This window comes from Kogia breviceps, chromosome 9, assembly GCF_026419965.1.
Source record: "Kogia breviceps isolate mKogBre1 chromosome 9, mKogBre1 haplotype 1, whole genome shotgun sequence".
NCBI lineage: Eukaryota > Metazoa > Chordata > Mammalia > Artiodactyla > Physeteridae > Kogia > Kogia breviceps.
The window spans coordinates 552990-572270 of NC_081318.1; the positions used below are offsets into that span (position 1 = coordinate 552990).

Genomic DNA, 19281 nt, shown 5'->3' on the forward strand with positions numbered 1-19281 from the left:
TTTCTCCCCTTTGATTGTCAGTGTGAAGTGGGATCAGTTGTCAGTTGTCCCTAAAGGCTGAGCCTGTTGCTATTTCCGTAGAGGTTTTGGGCTGCTGCCAGCCCGTCACTCTCTTACCTTCTGCTGCTGAAAACTCTCTTCATGGTCAGCCTCACCCGTGCATTTCCACCAGTGGTCCCGTCTGGAAGCCTCAGCACAGCAGGACTTTCTCCCAAGCTGGGAATGCCCTCTTTATCCTGTGGCCTTAGCACTCGGCCTCCTCCTCTTGGCCAGAGGAATGAGAGGGTGATTTCTGACCCCCGGAGGCCAGCTTCAGACCCTGAGGCCTACATGACCACATGCATTTCCCAGGTACTTTCCAAGGGCTCTGCGTGCATAGCTCATTGAGTCTCAGGCTGGCAGGGTCCTTTCTCAGATGAGGCGCTGAGATCAGAGACCCAGGGTTGCCACTAGGAAGCCACAGAGCCGGGATCTGAGCACAGCTGTGTGACCCAGAGCCCACATTTTCCACCCTCCTGTCTGGTCCATCCTTGTATAAAGTGAATTTGTTATCACTTCATGAAGTTTGTAAGTTCATAGTGCTGTATATGGAGTTTATCTGAGGGGCGTGGTGTTTGCACTGATGTCCACTTTATACATAAAAACGTTGGCTGTATAACATGGAGACCCTTGGATGTGATGCTTCTAGGTGCTCTGTGAAAGTGATTTTAGCTCTCAGTTTAAAAAAATGCAGGTTACTGTTACTGCCCCCGCTTACAGTGAGCAGCCCCAGAGTGGACGGTGCAGTGATGTCTGGAGGTCCCACGCTGGGCCCTCACTGAGCGCACCTGAGCAGCCTGATCTGTCTCACCCCAGGCCGGTGCGGCTTCCCACGCCCACGCTCACGCTCACAGGCTCCTCTTGCACCCCTAACACCCACCTTGGCTTCTCTCTTTGTTTCACTTCACTTGATGCACTTTGAATAACATGTGCACAGTACAGGTCACTTCCATACAAAGTTAGCTACAGGAGAGGTTCCTTGATGCCCGCAGATTGTCCGTCCTTACAGCTCAGGGCACCAGTTCCCAGCCCGGCCTGGCCCCACCCTCTAGGGGCATCTGCTGGGGCTGGTGTTTCAGGCTGCTTCATAAAGAATAGAATTCAATTTGCAGTTAATTACAACTAAAGTGATCAAGTTTTTCATCTTAAATGTTTATCCTCAAAGGATCTTGCAAAACAACTCAGTCTTGCCCTTTTGAGGGCAAGAAAGTAATGAGTTTTTAAAAGTCAATAAAAGTAGGACATAAAACCTGTAAGAATAGAACTTTAAAGCGAGGAGGAACTTTTGAGGTGATCTAATCAGCCTCTGCATTTTGTGCTTGGAAAAGCATGGGGGACAAAATAGATCAGGTCCCGTCTCTGCTGTGGTTTTCCACTAGAAGGTAAAGTTCAGAAGGAGGAAAAGTAGGATTTGGTGTTATAGGATATGATTTGGTTTGAGAGCAGTTGGGGCATCTGTGGCCCATTCATTTGTACTTCAGATAAAACCTTTAGGTTAATTATGGTTGATATTTTAGGGGTTTGTTCAAGCAAAGGATAGTAAATAGAACCCTTTCCTCAAGTTTCACTCTTGGATTTTTCAAATCCCAAAGACAAGAGGGGTGGGGGAGGAAAAGAATAGTAATCATAGAGGGAAAGGAAATATGTTTTGATATTTATAAAGGTTTAGTCTAAGATAAAATCTTGGGCATAAAGGATACTTTTACAAATGATTTAGACTGTTTCTTTGTGTAATTCTTGGTGGTTTTTGTTTAAAGATTTTGTTGTTGTTGTTGTTTTCGTAAATTTTCATGTCATTAACCTTAACATAAACTCCTCATTGCATGTTTTATTAACCCTTGGTGTATTCATTTTCTTCTGACTTGAAAGAGTAACCCATTAGAATTTAACCCTGATGTCTTGAAGAAGGCTGCAATTCAGAAAGCTTTAAAGGTAAACTAATAGTTTTCCCTTCGGAAGTTAATTAAAACATATTGAAAGAGATGATGCTCTAACCTTTATCGGTTTATTGACAAATTCTTCCCAAAGTAATAGAGTAATTACTTGTTTAGTTGTGGAGAGCCTACTTTTGTTGTCAAAGAATTAGTAGTTAGAAGAATTTAAGTCGATTTTGATGATAAATTTTACAAAATACCAATATGGTAAATTAGACTTCTGTCCTGTTGGTCTTAGGCAGCAATATCTAAGGTGGTTTTAAATCATCTGTACTTTAAATGGATTTGAATTTGTGAAAATAGTGAAATAGAAGTTCTGTTTAAAATCTTAACCAGTTTTTAGATTATGATTAAAACGTCTGCCCGATGCACTGTGACTTTCCATTTAAAAAAATCACCTCTTCCAATATGCTGAGTCAGGGCTGTCTCTGAGTCAGTGACCTCGTGGCTGGCTTTTGGTGCTGCTAGTTTGGGTGAGAGATCTTTTAAGAAGCTTTAAATCTCATTAAATGAGGTATATTGAAAACTAAGCTCCACTCCCGAAAACGACATGACCATGTATTTTCTGGCTAAATTGTAAAGGTTTTCTGTGACTTACAAATGTTTTATTATTTTTTTCTAATTTCTTTGAGCATTTTAGACTTAAATATTTTGGGGGTTGAGGGGTTAAGTGTAGTTGCTTTAAGAAAATTCTGTCCAAAGGAATCAGGAATGGTTTTTAATCAGTTTCATCCAGAAGAATAAGTTATATTTCAAAAGTGAGGAAGACTAGCATTCTGCTTTGATGCGGTATTTAGTAAGCCCTTAACCCCACCCCACACTGAGGAGGTGAGGTGGACCACTCCTTTGGAGTACTAGTTAGTTAGCAGAGTAGTCGAAATACCTGTTCAGATAGAAAGCCCAGAGATAAACCCATGCACATATGGTCACCTTATCTTTGATAAAGGAGGGAAGGACATACAGTGGAGAAAAGACAGCCTCTTCAATAAGTGGTGCTGGGAAACCTGGACAGCTGCATGTAAAAGAATGAAATTAGAACACTCCCTAACATCATACACAAAAATAAACTCAAAATGGGTTAAAGACCTAAATGTAAGGCCAGACACTAAAAAACTCTTAGAGGAAAACATAGGCAGAACACTCTATGACATAAATCACAGCAAGATCCTTTTTGACCCACCTCCTAGAGAAATGGAAATCACAACAAACAAATGGGACCTAGTGAAACTTAAAAGCTTTTGCACAATATTTTCTCCCGAAAATATTTGCAAATGAAGCAACTGACAAAGGATTAATCTGCAAAATTTACAAGCAGCTCATGCAGCTCAATATCAAAAAAACAAACAACTCAATCCAAAATTAGGCAGAAGAGCTAAATAGACATTTCTTCAAAGAAGATATACAGATGGCCAAGAAACACATGGAAGGATGCTCAACATCACTAATCATTAGAGAAATGCAAATCACAACTACAATGAGGTATCACCTCGCACCAGTCAGAATGGCCATCATCAAAAAATCTACAAGCAATAAATGCTGGAGAGGGTGTGGAGAAGAGGGAACCCTCTTGCACTGTTGGTGGGAATGTAAATTGATACAGCCACTATGGAGAACAGTATGGAGGTTCCTTAAAAAACTACAAATAGAACTACCATCCGACCCAGCAATGCCACTACTGGGCATATACCCTGAGAAAACCATCATTCAAAAAGAGTCATGTACCACAGTGTTCATTGCAGCTCTATTTACAATAGCCAGGACGTGGAAGCAACCTAAGTGTCCACTGACAGATGAATGGATAAAGAAGACGTGGCACACATATACAATGGAATATTACTCAGCCATAAAAAGAAACGAAATTGAGTTGTTTTAGTGAGGTGGATGGACCTAGAGACTGTCACACAGAGTGAAGTAAGTCAGAAAGAGAAAAATAAATACCGTATGCTAACACATATATATGGAATCTTTAAAAAAAAAAGAGTTCTGAAGAATGTAGGGGCAGGACAGGAATAAAGATGCAGCCGTAGAGAATGGACTTGAGGACACAGGGAGGGGGGAAGGGTAAGCTGTGACAAAGTGAGATAGTGGCATGGACATATATACACAGCCAAATGTAAAATAGCTAGCTAGTGGGAAGCAGCCGCATAGCACAGGGAGATCAGCTCCGTGCTTTGTGACCACCTAGAGGGGTGGGATAGGGAGGGTGGGAGGGGGGAGACGCAAGAGGGAGGGGATATGGGGATATATGTATACGTTTAGCTGATTCATTTTGTTATAAAGCAGAAACTAACACACCATTGTAAAACAGTTATTCTCCAATAAACATGTTTTAAAAAAAAACGAAATACCTGATCTTCACCAGAACACTGGGAGGAATCATAGCCATAGCCTTCGCTCACCATTTCTTTGATATCTGAAGATTATTGACCCACGGAGCGTGATGGTTAGAATGAAGGCTCTCCAGTTAGGCTAGACTGTCTGGGCTTGAATCCCAGCACAACTGCTTGTCAGTGGGACCTGCAGCAGGCTGCTGGGTCCTCCCTGGTTTGTTACTCAGAGTGGTAGTGATTTCTGTTCTGTGTGGGAGTGTTGGGTACGTTAACTAAGTACATGCGTGTAAAAGTGCCCAGTGTAGTGAGCATAATTTGTATATTTTTAATTGCTATTATATTATTTAAGCCTTACAGCTGAGTTCTGGAAATGGTATTATGCCCATTTTATAGGTATGAAAACTGAGGTTCAAATAAATACGTAGATCTCAGTAATCAAGTGGTAAAAAGCTAAGATTTAAATTCAACAGTCTGACTTAAACGCTTACACTTTCATTATACCTTGTGTGTCTTACTTGTGCTGATGCATTTTGAATATTGCATCCTGATAGAGAACTTAGTCACCGATTTAACCTTGTTTCATAGAATCCAAAACATCATTCATTTTAGGATGCAGGTTTCGCATCCACGGGTTAAACCAACCGAGGATCGAAAATACCCTGAAAAAATCTATAGAAAGTTCCAAACAGCAGCGTTACATTGTGTTTACAACTACTTACATAGCATTTACACTTTATTAGGTATTATATGTAATCTGGAGATGACTTAAATTATACGGAGGATAATTTTATATATGGGTCATTTTATATATGGGATTTGTGCATCCTCGGATTTTGGTATCCTGGGGTGTCTTGGAACCAGCCTCCCACAGATGCTGAGGGGGGACGACTGTACACCATTTTAGACTTAGGATAAACATAGATTTTTATCATGTCACATGCACACACAAAAGGAAAATATAAGCAAAATAAATTGATGAAGGCAGTGATAACTACCACTCTACTGTAATCTGCCCCAAAACAGGCACTTCAAGTCCTCAATTTTAAGTTTCATTTTGTTTTCAGAGATGTTAGAAAGTTTAAAAGGCGGGGGGGGGGTGGGGGTGGGGGGGGGAGATGGGGGGTATATTGAAACTGATGAGCTACAGTAAATCTCTAGGAATGAATGGCTACTTTTTCAGAGATTTAAGTAAGTGTATTAGTTAAACTCAGCTTCTGTATCAAAGACTCAAGAGTAGCAGTAGCTTAAGTAAAGACAGAAGTTTATTTCCCTTGGATGTTGCAGAATTCTGGCCTGTGGCTTTGTGGTGCTCAATGCCTCCAGCCGGAAGCGGGGCAAAGCAAAGGCCAGACCCCCCCAGACTGTTACAGGGCCACACCTGACTACAGGGGAGATTCGGAAATAGAATCCGTGTCACAGAGGATTTGTGCTCAGCTGTGACTCTAGGACTCTCGTGTTAAAGGAAGAAGGAGAAATGGATTTAGGGGGGAAATGAGTATTCTCCCACGGTAGTCTGTAGCCTTGGATTTTTTTTTTTTAACAGTGTTTATTTCATTTTGCAGAATTCATTCACATCAGAAAGATGAACCAGAAACTAGGTTATCGCAGTAGGTTTGGACTAGTAATATTTTATTCCAATAATCATGAATTTCCTCTGTCATTGTTGCAGTGTTGAGGATTGACTCTAAAATTATTTAACTTAAAAACATTTTGTGACCTTCTAATTAATTTCCACTAACACAAATATTTAACAGCATCTTCTCGTGGGGCTAAGTTATAAATAAACCTCATGTCCCGTATATGTTGCATTTTACTATGTATTCTTCTATCAGCTGTCTGTGCTAAAGTATGCTTCTTACCATTTTTCCTTATTCCTGAATTTTTCTCATTGCATTTGTATCTGCTTAAATGCGATTTAGATTGACGTTTATTCTTCCAGTCAAAATTACTTAGCAGCTGGTAAGCAAGGTTTGATAATCTGATAGCTACATGTTTGAACAGAAGATACTAAATTAAGAATGTAAAAATGTGCCTCTGACACGTTATTATTTTTACGATTCCAACCAGAAGACTGTTCTGAATCACACACTCTCACATTTGTCCTTCCTGTGCTTTTCTGTTTCCATTTGTTGCACTTTATTCATTTTGTTACCCTGGTAAAATAAGTTTTGAGAGCTGGAATTAACATTAAAGATTTTCGGAAGATTCCATTTTTCCAAAGTTGCTTGCTTTAAAAAATAAAAGACCTTAACATTTTGAAATTGTTTGCAAATACACGTTTTCTTGATTTGTTTTATGTAGATACAATTATGGCTTTGGGGTGTGTTAGCAATTAATTGTTTTCCAGTTAAATTGTGCCTAGATACTCCCTGTAACTGAAGTATCAGAAGTAAATAGAAATGACTGTTAATATAAGCCAATAATTCCATTTTTAGTAATCCCCATTTCAAGATGTGTTTATTGATTTTTATCTGTTTTTTGTTTTTGGATAGTCAGGGAAGAAAATAAACAGCAACCCAAATCCTCTTGTCCAAATGTCAGTTGGTCACAAGGCCCAGGAGAGCAAGGTAAGGCACCGACAGTCTGACTGGGGCTCCCTGTGACCGTGCTGTCACTGTCACCAGTTGGGGGTGGTGTAGGCATCAAGACCATTGATTTACGAGTCTTTTGTTTTCTCAGATCAGTTGTTTGATAACCAGCTATTTAATTTGGTATCAAATATATTCATTTAAAAGTAACATTAAAAAGTGACATGAATATGTTAATTATGCTTTTGCTTGATTTCATGGGTAGATGACATGGGACAAATTCTGAGTTTCCTTTGAATGTCCTATTAATATTTTGTTGAAAAGACAACCAGCAGTGCACAGTAAGTCCCCTACATACGAACGAGTTTCTTTCTGAGAGTGAGTTCGTAAGTCCAATTTGTTCGTTAAGTCCCACAGAGTTAGCCTAGGGTACCCAGCTAACACAATCGGCTATATATAGTACTGTACTGTAATAGGCTTATAATACTCTTCACACAAATAGTACATAAAACACAAACACAAAAAATAAAACATTTTTAATCTTACAGTACAGTACCTTGAAAAGTACAGTAGTACAGTCCAACAGCTGGCCTCCAGCGGCTGGCGTCGAGTGAATGGGCAGGAAGAGTTACCGACTGGAGGGGGAGAGGAGGGGCCGTCAGCAGTAGGAGACGGAGGGCAGGCTGCAGTCACTCACGCCGCCGCTGATGGCACAGGTTCTGGTTCCTCTCTGCAACCGATACACATTCGCGTCTCTCAAAGTTCACAGCTTGAAGGTTCATATGTGCGGGACTTATGCAACAAATATGATTCGATTCAAAAATTGAGAGAGGGCATTGCTGTTGCTGTAATATGTGCTACTTTCAGGAAACATTTCAGGAATTCCTCCCTTTTTTAAACTGCTAACCATTAATCTAGGAAACTTCCTGACGTGCAGCACTCCGCTGGCCTGGGGAGGTCTCGGAGTGAGGACCACACATGCAGATGGCACATTGTCATGGGGGCTGGGACCCGGGCTGGGAGCTGCTGGCAGGTCATCCGCTGACACACTCCGGATTCCAAGTGCGGTACTCGATAAACACAGTGTGGTAGTGCTTTTCCACAGAAAATATACCGAGCTGATTTTGGATATTTCTTTCAGATTCGGTACAAAACCAATGAACCTGTGTGGGAGGAAAACTTCACTTTCTTCATTCACAATCCCAAGCGCCAGGAGCTCGAGGTGGAGGTAAGTGATTTGCATGTTTACGTGGTTGTGTTTGTATCTGTGTGTCACATAGTCAACACAGGGAGAACCGCCACTGTGGGCCCACCAGGTGTGTTCATATCCTAAGTGTCGTGCGGGGGGCGGTCAGTTTTTAATTTTCAACTTTTGACTGACTGTTACTGGCGTCCAGAGGTGCAGTGGGTGTTGATGTTCACATGTTGGCACCACTGTCAGCCCTGCTGGACGTGCTTATTCTAGTCGCTTCCGTGTGGATACCTCAGGGTACTGCTCGTAATGACACCTCCCTTCCTGTTCCTTCCTTGCTGCCAGCCCGGCCTCTGCGTCAGTGGACACCTTTGCCTCCTTCCAGACCCTCAGGGCAAAGCCTTTGTGTTTCACTTCCTTCTACTCCTGTTGGTTTGCTGAGTGTTTTCGTCCTGAATGGGTGTTGAATGTTGTCAGAGACTTTTCTACAAGTATTGAGATGATCACGTGATTTTCCTTTTGTAAGTTTGTAAATATGGTGAAATGCAGTGTTGACTTTTAAATCTTAAATCTTGCAAACATTTACTGGTTTTCAAGATTTAACATGAGAAAACCTTGCAAACAAACCTTTATTTGGGCATGACCCCACTTGTGATGTAGTATTCTTTTTATGTGTTCAATTTAATTTGCTAAAATTTTAAGAACTTTTGCATCATAAGTAAGCAATAAGGGTATATTGTGCCACACAGAGAACTAGAGCCATTATTTTGTAATAACTTTAAATGGAGTACAGTCTATAAAGTTAATGAATCACTTTTATATACCTGAAACTAATATACTATTATGAAACTAATATACTATTATAAAGTGTACTTCAATTTTTAAAAAAGAATAAGATGGGATAACCTTTAAAGAATTTTTGCACTCCTCTTAAAATAATCTATAGTAACTGGACCTTGGATTTAAAAAACATAATTTTTAACATTCTGAAACTTAGTTACTATCTCATTAAAAAATGCTTTTGCGATTACAGTTTAAAAAATAAGCAATCAGGCTGTTCGGTTTTCACGTGTAGTTAACTTATTTGATCATTGCTGTAGAGCCTTTGAAACCACCAAAGTTCTTGCTCCTTTTGGTTAAACTACCTGTATCGCAGCAACCTAACAGGAGTAATTCCTGTTGCAGAGGCAAAGCTGAAGGTTATTATTCAGGAGGCAGAAATTGTCATGCAGTTAAAGCAGATATTGTACATTTTGAGTAGAGGTCTTAAACTTAGAAGTTGGGTCTTCTCCATGAACAAGTGTCACCACTAGAACTTGGCACACCACTAGGCATGTGTATTGTCACCGTTTTCACAGGACTGAAGACATTTCCTTCTGATCTTCAGATTTGTGTGGACTGCTGCCTCTCAGCTCAGGATCCTTGTAATGGATTCCTCGAGCGGAGTTTTCTCTTTTTCGTGCTCATTATGACTGTGTGATTGGGAGATGACAGGCCCTGTGACATGGCTACGCTGTAGCATCACTTGTTGCAATGTTCTGAGTCTCCCTGAGGGGGTTTCCTACTGCGTTGTGCATGGCGACAGGACGTAGAAGGAGGTGGCCGAAGATGGGGTTTGGGGCCTCCCTGCGTGTTCTGTCTCCGTCCCCAGCGCTGAGCGCTCTGTCGTGTTTGGCAGGTGAAAGATGAGCAGCACCAGTGTTGCCTGGGGAGCCTGAGGATCCCTCTCAGCCAGCTGCTCACCTGCGAGGACATGACCCTGAACCAGCGGTTCCAGCTCGGTGACTCAGGCCCCAACAGCTCGCTGAAGATGAAGCTCGCCCTCCGGGTACTGCCGTCTCCAGAGCGTGGCTGGGGGAAGGGTCCTGGGTGGGCAGTGTTTGGTGCCCACGGTGCTGGACGCAGGGCACGGATGACAGGAAGGTGCTCTATGGGGAGTGTGAGTTTTCACATTGCTGCTGGCTGTGTAGCTCAGGGGAGAGATGACCAGGGCTTGGACTCCGACACTGACAGCAGCAGTGTTTCCAGGTTGCGTGAGCAGGCCTGGAATTGTTCCTTGGGCTTTCACGTGAATCCCGCCAGCCTTTTTTTTTTTTTTTAATCCTTTTGTCCAGAAAGTATTGCTATCTGGATCAATAAAGTTTTCTGCTAATATTAAATTTTCAAAGGTCATTCAGAAAAGAGACTTTAAAAAAACTCTGCAAGACAGTAGAGATTACAGGAAAAATATTGTCCAAAATAGACGATGATTCATTTGTAAGTACCTAAGGAAATACTGAAAACTGGCAAACATATGGGAAAATGCTAAAACTCTCTAATTTTTAAAATGCAAATTAAAATGCAGAACCAGCTTTTTTTTAAAGTAAAACAAACTTAAGTCCGTGGAAGGTGTGGTGGAAACGGCCTCCTTGTGCCTGGTCACAGCCTTTCCAGAAGGGACTTCAGTGTCTTCAGTTGTAAATCACAGAGCCCTTTCTCTGGAAACCTGACTCCTGGTAATAACACAGAACTGGGGGTGTTGGCTGCAGCTTTACTGGGTGAAAGCGGGAAGAAGCTTCAGGCTGTCGGGGTGACCCCCAGTGCGGGGTGTTGACTGCTCGGGGACATGTGCACACTCCAAGCTAATGTGAAAGGAAGCGGAGCGGGGAGGTGTTGCTCCCATGTCAGCCCTAGGAGTCCGGCAGCCTCTCCCTTCCCCGGTCGCTGGTGGAGACGGTAGGACAGGGGTCAGTGTAGGATGGGGTTTGTGGCTCAGGCTCTGCCACTGTCAAGCTGTCACCACTGTGCAGAAGAGTGGCCAGGAGGAGGCTGGAAAGAGATGCACAGAAGTGATGCTTCCACCACGCGGTGCTGTGATGGTCACCTGCGTGTGCCTTTTTCTACACTTTCTGTAATATGGTCAGGATAGCTGAACAGAGAGGCTAGATTGTTTTTCATGTTTTGTGCCAAGCTTTAAAGAAACGTTTGCAAATGAGTATCTCTGAAGCTGTTCATGTATGAGGCTGTTACCAGTGTCACCCGTTTTAATTTTGTATCTGTTTTCCCCTGTAGGTACTCCACCTTGAAAAGCAAGAAAGGTCTCCAGACCACCAGCACTCAGCTCAAGTAAAGCGACCCTCTGTTTCCAAGGAAGGGAGAAAAATATCTGTCAGGTCTCAGATGTCTGCATCGCCAGGCACTGGTGACAGCAGCACAGCCCCATCCACGCCGGTCATCGGGGGCTGCGATAATAAGCCAGGTGTGGAAGAGAGAGCCCAGCCTGCAGAGGCCAGCCCGCAGGGGCCGCGGGACCTGGGCAGAAGCGCCTCCAGCCTCCAGGCCGGCAGCACTGGCTCCCCCAGCCATGTCTCTGCCAAGGAGCCCACCCCAAGCATCGCCTCAGACATCTCGCTGCCCGTTGCCACACAGGAGCTGCGACAGAGGCTGCGGCAGCTTGAGAAGTAACTAGACACCCCTTGCTCTTGCTGATTCGGCGCATGACCCGCGGGCTGCAGGGAGGGAACGCGGTCCTAAGCCAAACAGCTTTCAGGCAGTGTGGCCCTTTCGCTCACCGAGCCTTTGGCTTTCAAAGTAAACCTGCCATTTTCCATTACCTGGTATTTGGCTTATTTAAAGCTTAAGGACAGTGTGTGTGTGGGGGGGATCCTCAGCCCAGGAAGGCAGAGTCTAAAGCTGACCTGACGCTGAAAGGCTTGGTGGAAGCTGAACACGTTTGTCGCATGAGAACAGGCCCTGCTCTTTCATGCTTGGCCCCCACCCGTTTCACCGCCCAGTGGGTTTGTCTGTATGTGGATGTTTGTGTGGATTTCTCATTTATGCCCCGTGAGTCACGGGCGTGCCCGTGGTTTCCTTAGATAAGGACAAAGTCTGCAGTTACCTAAGCTTCCGACGTAAGCCTTTTCCTCTCAGCAGGGGGAGTGGGTTGCCCTTTGGGGCGGTCTCCTCTTTGCTGCCCTGTGGTGTGCTGAGCACGGAGCAGAGGCCGGGGTGTGGAGCCTGTGGCCCGGGGCTCAGCGGGGGCAGACGACCATAACCCATCGCAGAGCAGCTCTCCTCATGGCTGCGATTTCGGGAGAAAGGAAGCAGTCCCTCTCTCTCCCTTGCTCTAGAAAGAGATAGAATTTTAAAAAGCCAGTTTTTCTCAGGAGCTAAATTTGGGGAGAAACCGAGAAGATCTCAGAGCTGAGTGAGAGCCGTCATTGGTTGTCCTGGAGCTGGTGCCTCAGCCTGAGACGGGGATGGAGGGGAGGGGGTGTGACCTCATCAGATGACCCGTGAGGTGCACAGCAAGGGGCTCAGAAAGGAGCGCAGGTTTGGGCAGTTCTAGGGTAGACATAGCTTCAGAAACGCTGAAGAGTTGATGTTTGTAAGGAGACACCTGTGTTTTGTTTTGTTTTTTTTGCGGTACGCGGGCCTCTCACTGTTGTGGCCTCTCCCGTTGCGGAGCACAGGCTCCGGACGCACAGGCTCCATGGCATGTGGGATCTTCCCGGACCGGGGCACGAACCCGCGTCCCCTGCATCGGCAGGCGGACTCTCAACCACTGTGCCACCAGGGAAGCCCAAGACACCTGTGTCTTTTTTTTTCACTTTGGGCCGTGGTTTTTTGTAGTTGGGTTATACTGAACCCTCGGATGAAGTATGAATCCAGCTGGTCCGTTTATACCCAGAAGTTCAGACTAGGTTCACGTTCGTGGGTACCGTGTTTCCCTCTGTCCGAGTGAATGAACGTGCTCACAGCCTCTGTGCTGTCTGAGGACTGTTCTCACTCTCGGCTTTGTTTCCCCAGTGGGACGACCCTGGGACAGTCCCCGCTGGGGCAGATCCAGCTGACCGTCCGGCACAGCTCGCAGAGGAACAAGCTGGTGGTGGTCGTGCACTCCTGCAGGTGGGCCAGGCTCTCGGCTCTCGCGTCACAGACAGCAGTTTGTTTCGTTTACAGACCAGAGCAAGTAGGCGATATTGCAATTAGATACTGTAGTCCTGTTCTTCAGGTTCTTAACCTTGTTTCATAACATTTTCTGTTACTAACCGTTTTGGTTGCTTTGTAACACTCCCTTAAACTGCCGTATTGTTTATAAAACATTCCCTATGGTTGAATGTTTAGAACACGATAATAAGCATAGTTTTCTTTTATTGAAGTGTCTTTTGGGGATTCAGTTTCCAGGAGTAGATTTATAACAGTTCAGAGAATGCAGGCAAGCCGGTGGGATAGTGACAGGAACAGCTGTAGTAGTTCGTGCAGAGCAGACGAGCTCTTTTCCCCACAAGCAGGATGGTTTGTACTGATTCAGTAAACGTAACGTGATATGATGGTGTTGCTTCAGTTTGTATTTGATGAATGATGATGGTGTGGAGCTGATTATTTTCCTTTATGTGACTTGACTGTCTCACTAGTAGCTGTGATGTAAATATGTGATATAAATATTTGGATGTTATAAAAAGGTGTGGAAACAGGAAAGTAAAATTAGTAATGTTTATAAACATGATTATATAAATGTCAAGTTCGCTTCACCACCTATTTATTGAGCACCTTCTATGTTCCTGCTGCCGAGATAATTACTGTGTGAGATTCCGGAGCAGCAGTCTGACTCAGAGGACTCTCCCTCATGCGCTTTCGGTCCATCAGCAAGTGAACAGTTGGAAGGGGTTGCAGGGACAGCTGACCCTTGAACAGCGTGGGTTTGAGCGGCATGGCTCCACCTGCACGTGGAGCTTTTCAGTAGCAAATGCCACCACCCTACATGATTTGCAGTTGGTTGACTCCAAGGATGCGGAACCATGTATGCGGAGGGTTGGAGCCCTTAACCTCCACGTGGTTCAAGGGTCGGCTGTAATTAAATACTAACGTGTTTGGCCCAGTTTTCCGAGGACAAGAGCAGCGTGAAGCTGCATGAAGGAGGTGGGCCTGCGTCTGTGAAGCGTTCAGGTGGACAAAGGGCAGAGGGTGGGGTCTGTGGCCTGAGCAGGAGCCGGGGAGGGGCCTCCCACGTGGCTGACGGCGTCCCCTCACCGGGAGGGGACAGTGAGGCAACGTGGAAAGGTGATTCTATGCGGGTCAGAATATCCCCCAAACCCTGGGCGCAGGAAATGGGGCAGGGGCCACCTCTGCAGAGCCGCTGAACGAAGTGCGTGTGGGAAGAAGGCAGTCCCGGGATACAAGTAAAACCAGGCAGTGAGTTCCAGTGTGGAGCTCCTTGTCATTTTACTAGATTCTAATACCGAGCATTCTCTGGTCTGTGTTATAAGAAATCTCATTGCCTTCTCCGAAGACGGCTCTGATCCCTACGTCCGCCTGTATTTGTTACCAGACAAGAGGAGGTCAGGAAGGAGAAAAACACACGTGTCAAAGAAAACGCTGAACCCCGTGTTTGATCAGAGGTATGCGTCCACTCAGTGGGGTAGACAGTTGTGTTCACCACTCAGGGAAGGCCTCGTGGTGCCTTGGAATGACTGAGGCATTGGAATGACTCCTTCCTGGGACCTGTCCGGCTGATGCTGAACATAATTCAGATCTTCCCCTGAAAAGTTGAGTCGGGGTTGCTTCTTCAGTACTGTTTTAACATTAAATACGCAAATAATCATCATTACACTTCCAACAATTACACATGTTTGCGAGCACCTTGTCAGGTGCTGGCGGCGGAGCGACCATTTGTAAAGACAAACATTCCATTCCCAGAGATGTGAAAAACGCCTCCCGAAGAGCGTCGTAAACTTGTTAACGTAAATAAATAAATAGGCATTTGAGCTTCACATCGTGAATCCTCAGGCCACACTCCACCAGCCTTGGCCTGTGCACATGTGGGGAAATAGTAAGTCAAAAGATGTTGATATCCATTAACTCAGTTACTAGTCTCTTCACATCATGGTTTCTCACCAGTGACTTTTTTTACACGGAGATGAGAAACCGATGGACAGGCACCCGGTCCTGGTGTGGGTGTCTGGCTCAGCCACAGCCTCTAAGAGTTCCTGCAAACCTCGGATTCAGGCTGCTCGCTCTTGGGAAGGCCGGCCACGTCCATGTGTCCCCGCGTCCCCATGAGGCCTCCGACCTTGTCCTCTGCTTTGCCAGCTTCGCTTCTGGAGGCTTTTGTCCTGCAGCATCCGGCTTCAGCCGCCAGAAGGTGCCTGCAGATCCCCTCCTCTGTGAGGCTGCTTCTCGGACACCCCACTTCTGTTCACTTGCAGGCTTGGAGCTCACTCTCTTTGGGGGAGCGGACTGGCCTGGGTTCCCCAGTGTGTCGCACGCCATGGCCCACGTTTTACACTGGGAGTCAGGCGTCGTGTCCACACGGGGGAGCCACAGGGTCAGCCTTTTGCATGTTTAGGATTCCAGTCTCCTCTTACGTTTGGAGAATAATGGAAAAAAAAAACTTTGAGTCTTCCTGAAGGACGAGGCCCCACGTGGTGACGTAGGCTGCGCTGGCCCTTCCTGAAGGGCCAGGTCCAAACATCTAGCAGGAGATATCAGTTTTATAATAAAAAATGAACATCGCATTTGGAATGGTCTCATAAGCAGCAGTGTTATTTTTTAGTTACAGTAAAACAGAGCAAAATTATGGAGAAATTTAAGGATAATGCTCTTTTTTCCACTTCAGCTTTGATTTCAGTGTCTCGTTGCCGGACGTGCAGAGGAGAACCTTGGACGTGGCCGTGAAGAACAGCGGTGGCTTCCTGTCCAAAGACAAAGGGCTTCTCGGCAAAGTAAGTTCGAAAAAATAGAAAAATCCTATGCTTTGTAAAAGTTAAACACTTAACCCAGAGTACTCTTTTTAGACTAGATTTATGTACGTGGATAATCCACGTCAGCTAAGCTGCTGTGTGAGTGGTTTGTGAGCCAGTATCGATGTGAATTATCCCCCCTGGTACTTTGTGATAACTTACTGTCAAGACTGTTGGATACAGGAAGGGCCTCTTGGGTATAATTGACCGTATAGGTCATGGGTGGATCATAAGGGTAGAAAAGTTGGAAAGTGAGAGGCTGAAAGTGAGGGAGAGTGTGTTGCCCGAGAAGATCAGAAGCGATGGTGAGAGGCCTGAAACCCACTGTTGCAGGCCTTTTCTCACCACAGGTCCTGGTCGGTCTGGCATCTGAAGAACTCGCCAAAGGCTGGACCCAGTGGTGAGTGCCCCCCAACAGACAGATGCAGAGCCCCGTGCGTCCATTCAGGAGCGCTTCCCCTGTGACCGCGTGTCTTCCTGTGTCTCAGGTACGACCTCACGGAGGATGGGACGAGGCCCCACGTGGTGACGTAGGCTGCGCTGGCCGAGGAGCCCCCCCGCTGTATCCACCAGTCCCGTGCTGACATGCAGCCCACACAGACGCACCCATGCTCTTTTTATAATCTCATATACTTGGTTACTTGTCCCTTAGTGGTTTTCTAAAACATTGACGTTTTAGGCGTATTTGGCCTTTATTAGCATTAAGTTTTGTATGTTTAATTTCCTCTAGTGTTTGACCAGTTTTTTCGGCGTGTATAGGATAGTGGTCAACCGTTGTGTGCATAAAGCTGTATGTCAGTTGTCTCTCCTAGGAAGCCGATATATGGTTGTGCTTTTTTATTGCTTTGTTTTGTATATCACTGAGGTGCACTATGCTGTGTAAATAGACTATTTTTTATAATCTCTACATGCTGGTTTGAATTCAGAAGAAAATGGATCAAGGAAATATATATTTTTTTTCTTCTAAAACTTATTAAATTCTTATGATAAATAACCGTTTTTGTCTCTGCAGGAAAAAGCTCTCAGTGACCTATTTTGTGCTGTTTCTTTTTAAAAAGAAAAGCTGAAAGTATATTTCTTCCCATTATGAATGATGAAAGAATGTATTCAAAGTATTTACACTTTCATAAATACAAAGATGTATTATTGAGAAGTCAGTTGAAGTGCTTATAAGGAAAAATGTCATAGAACTAACTGAGTTATATAAAATATTAAGAGAGTTGTCATGGTTCATAAATCATAGTGCATTAATCTGAAATTTCTTACATAAAATGGAATGTCTTAAGTTTATTTCTAGTTGCTTGTTGTAACTTATTCATGAAACAGTGCAGATACATAATCATACTTTTCCTGAAATGTAATACAGATGGATTTTAAATGTTAGCAGTTAGTCTGTTGTGAAATTTACAGTGTTTTTCAGCCCGAAAAGAAAGATGAACGAACTCACGTTGTCCCCGTAGAGGCTGTGAGGTGGGTCGGGGTGAGTAGCTAGGAAGTTGCGGCGGGAGCTGATGCCGGCCCGTGATCGTCAGCGTGACGCACACAGAGGACAGAGCCCCCGAGCCGGCGCCAGCCACCAGCGCAGCCCCCGGCTTCCGGCACAGCGGCTGCTGGTTGTAAAGAGCCCCCTGCTGGGTTTCCTCACGTTATGCCATGACTGACCTCAGTATTGGGATATTGTTATACAACTTTTATTGGGGAATATTTTTCTTCTTAGATTATGAAAAGCATGTTTTTAGATACTTAAAGGCCCCAAGCCTCTTAGGAGGTGAGGCTCCATAGCCGTGTGGTAGCTGTGCATGCCCCGAACACAGGGTGCATGTGTGCAGAAAGAGCTTTAAGGATTCTAAGGCATGTGATGCAAATGACTTCCTTAGCCAGAGGGCACCCTACAGTTCTGTAGTAATCCTGGGGGAAATAGAGCTGTGAGATTGAAGACCTCACTAGGGCCCCGCCGCGGACTGACTCCTGGGCGTGACCGGCCTGCGCAAGTGCCTGTGTGGCTCCTGCCCTCTGGCAGGTTTCCGTTGTGTCCGCCGCACACTTCGAACCCTGGGTCTGCGTGTGATGGGGCCTGTAGCCTTGCAGGACGCCTCACGCGGTCGTGCAGACCCGGTGCTCTCGCAGCTTCCTGGGTCATGAAGCTTCTCCGCAGCCCCAGCAGAGACTATCTCCTCTGTCAGCGTGGGAGGGCATTACGAAAGTGGTGACACTCAGGGGTGTGTGCTCGGGAAACACCTAACTCTGGTGTTTCAGCAGCGTGAGGAAGACAGGTAATTTCTAAATCTTGTTACCTGCCCGTCGTATTAGATCTTTGGAGATTTTTTAAAAATTAGGTTTGTTGTGGGAATTCCCTGGTGGTCTAGCTGTTAGGACTTGACGCTCGCACTGCAGGGGCCTGGGTTCGATCCCCGGCCAGGGAACTAAGATCCCACAAGCCATGTGGTGCAGCCAAAAAAACAAAAAAAGTTTGTTGCAGGGCTTCTGGCAGTTGTCCGCAGCCTTTTCGGCACCAGGGACCGGTTTCGTGGAAGACAGTTTTTCCGTGGGGTGGGGGAAGATGGCTCAGGCGGTAACGCCAGCGCTGGGGAGCGGGCCGCAAGTGAAGCTTCGCTCGCTCGCCCGCCTGCCGGCCGCTCACCTTCTGCGGTGCGCCCCGCTTCCTAACCGGTCCTCCTCCCGGGGGTTGGGGACCCCTGGCTCCTGGCGTATTTCTTAAGACAGGAGAAACACTCACTGAAATGTAGCCTACCAGTGATTTCTACCAACATCCCCAGCTTTTGGGTTTTGTAGCCACGTGGTTCACCTCTTCAGTGTGTATTTTACATGGTGGAATACTTTAGTTAAGCACGTAAGCAAAACAAATGCCGTGACAAAGCCAGTTAGCAGCATGACGCCCACCCTCTGTGTGGACGGTGGGGCTGGACACAGAGCCAGCAGCCGGCTGCATTCTCTTTGAAAGGAAAGGGATGATTCTAAGGTCACTGAAATACCTCCCAGGTAGGAGTCTGTCTTGATGGCCGATGGGTGTTTTGGGAACCTCTTGTGTCCAGCTGGGCAGCTGAGAATCAGTATCAGGCCAGACCCCCGGCGGGGCTCCCGGATCCTGGCGATGGACACTCCGTGCTCAAAACCTTCATGGCCGGTGGTTCTGAATAATTGATTCATCTCGGAAAAGGGAACTTTAGCTTTTCTACCTTGAGCCCAACCAATGGAGGGGAAATTAGTGTTGGTTAATTTGAATTGTTACTTTGTTGCTTATCCTGTGCCTTAAAGTAGGAAGTGTGAGGAGCCTTGCAGCTGAATTCACCACAGTTTATTCCTCATCCAGAGGTCAGCCCTCCTTTGTCAAGCACTGAAGCCAAATGCAGTTAGCGCGTGTGTTTATATTGTGGTTGTTGCTTTAACTCCAGTCTTGCTGGATGGCCTGCTGCGGCTGGAACACAGCAGAGGGTTTATTGTAGAATGCCCTTTCCGCTCAACTAATTTTACACGACAGCGCATGTGTTTATTCAATAAAACTTTCCTGTTAGCTCA

General features: G+C 45.5%; 1 protein-coding gene across 8 annotated transcripts in view; it reads left to right on the forward strand.

Annotated features, from left to right (window-relative positions):
* Positions 1-19281, forward strand: part of ESYT2 (extended synaptotagmin 2) — a 74898-nt gene extending 55617 nt beyond the window's left edge. For 3 of the 8 annotated variants that reach the window (XM_067041723.1, XM_059074661.2, XM_067041722.1), the window contains 10 exons: positions 1909-1971; positions 6796-6870; positions 7973-8059; positions 9702-9851; positions 11075-11463; positions 12812-12910; positions 14272-14403; positions 15621-15726; positions 16095-16144; positions 16233-19281. In XM_067041723.1, the coding sequence (XP_066897824.1) occupies positions 1909-1971; positions 6796-6870; positions 7973-8059; positions 9702-9851; positions 11075-11463; positions 12812-12910; positions 14272-14403; positions 15621-15726; positions 16095-16144; positions 16233-16278 (1197 nt within the window). In that variant the 3' untranslated portion in view covers positions 16279-19281. The remainder of the gene's footprint in view (positions 1-1908; positions 1972-6795; positions 6871-7972; positions 8060-9701; positions 9852-11074; positions 11464-12811; positions 12911-14271; positions 14404-15620; positions 15727-16094; positions 16145-16232) is intronic. The other 5 variants (XM_059074662.2, XM_067041720.1, XM_067041724.1 and 2 more) reach the window with 2 other exon arrangements.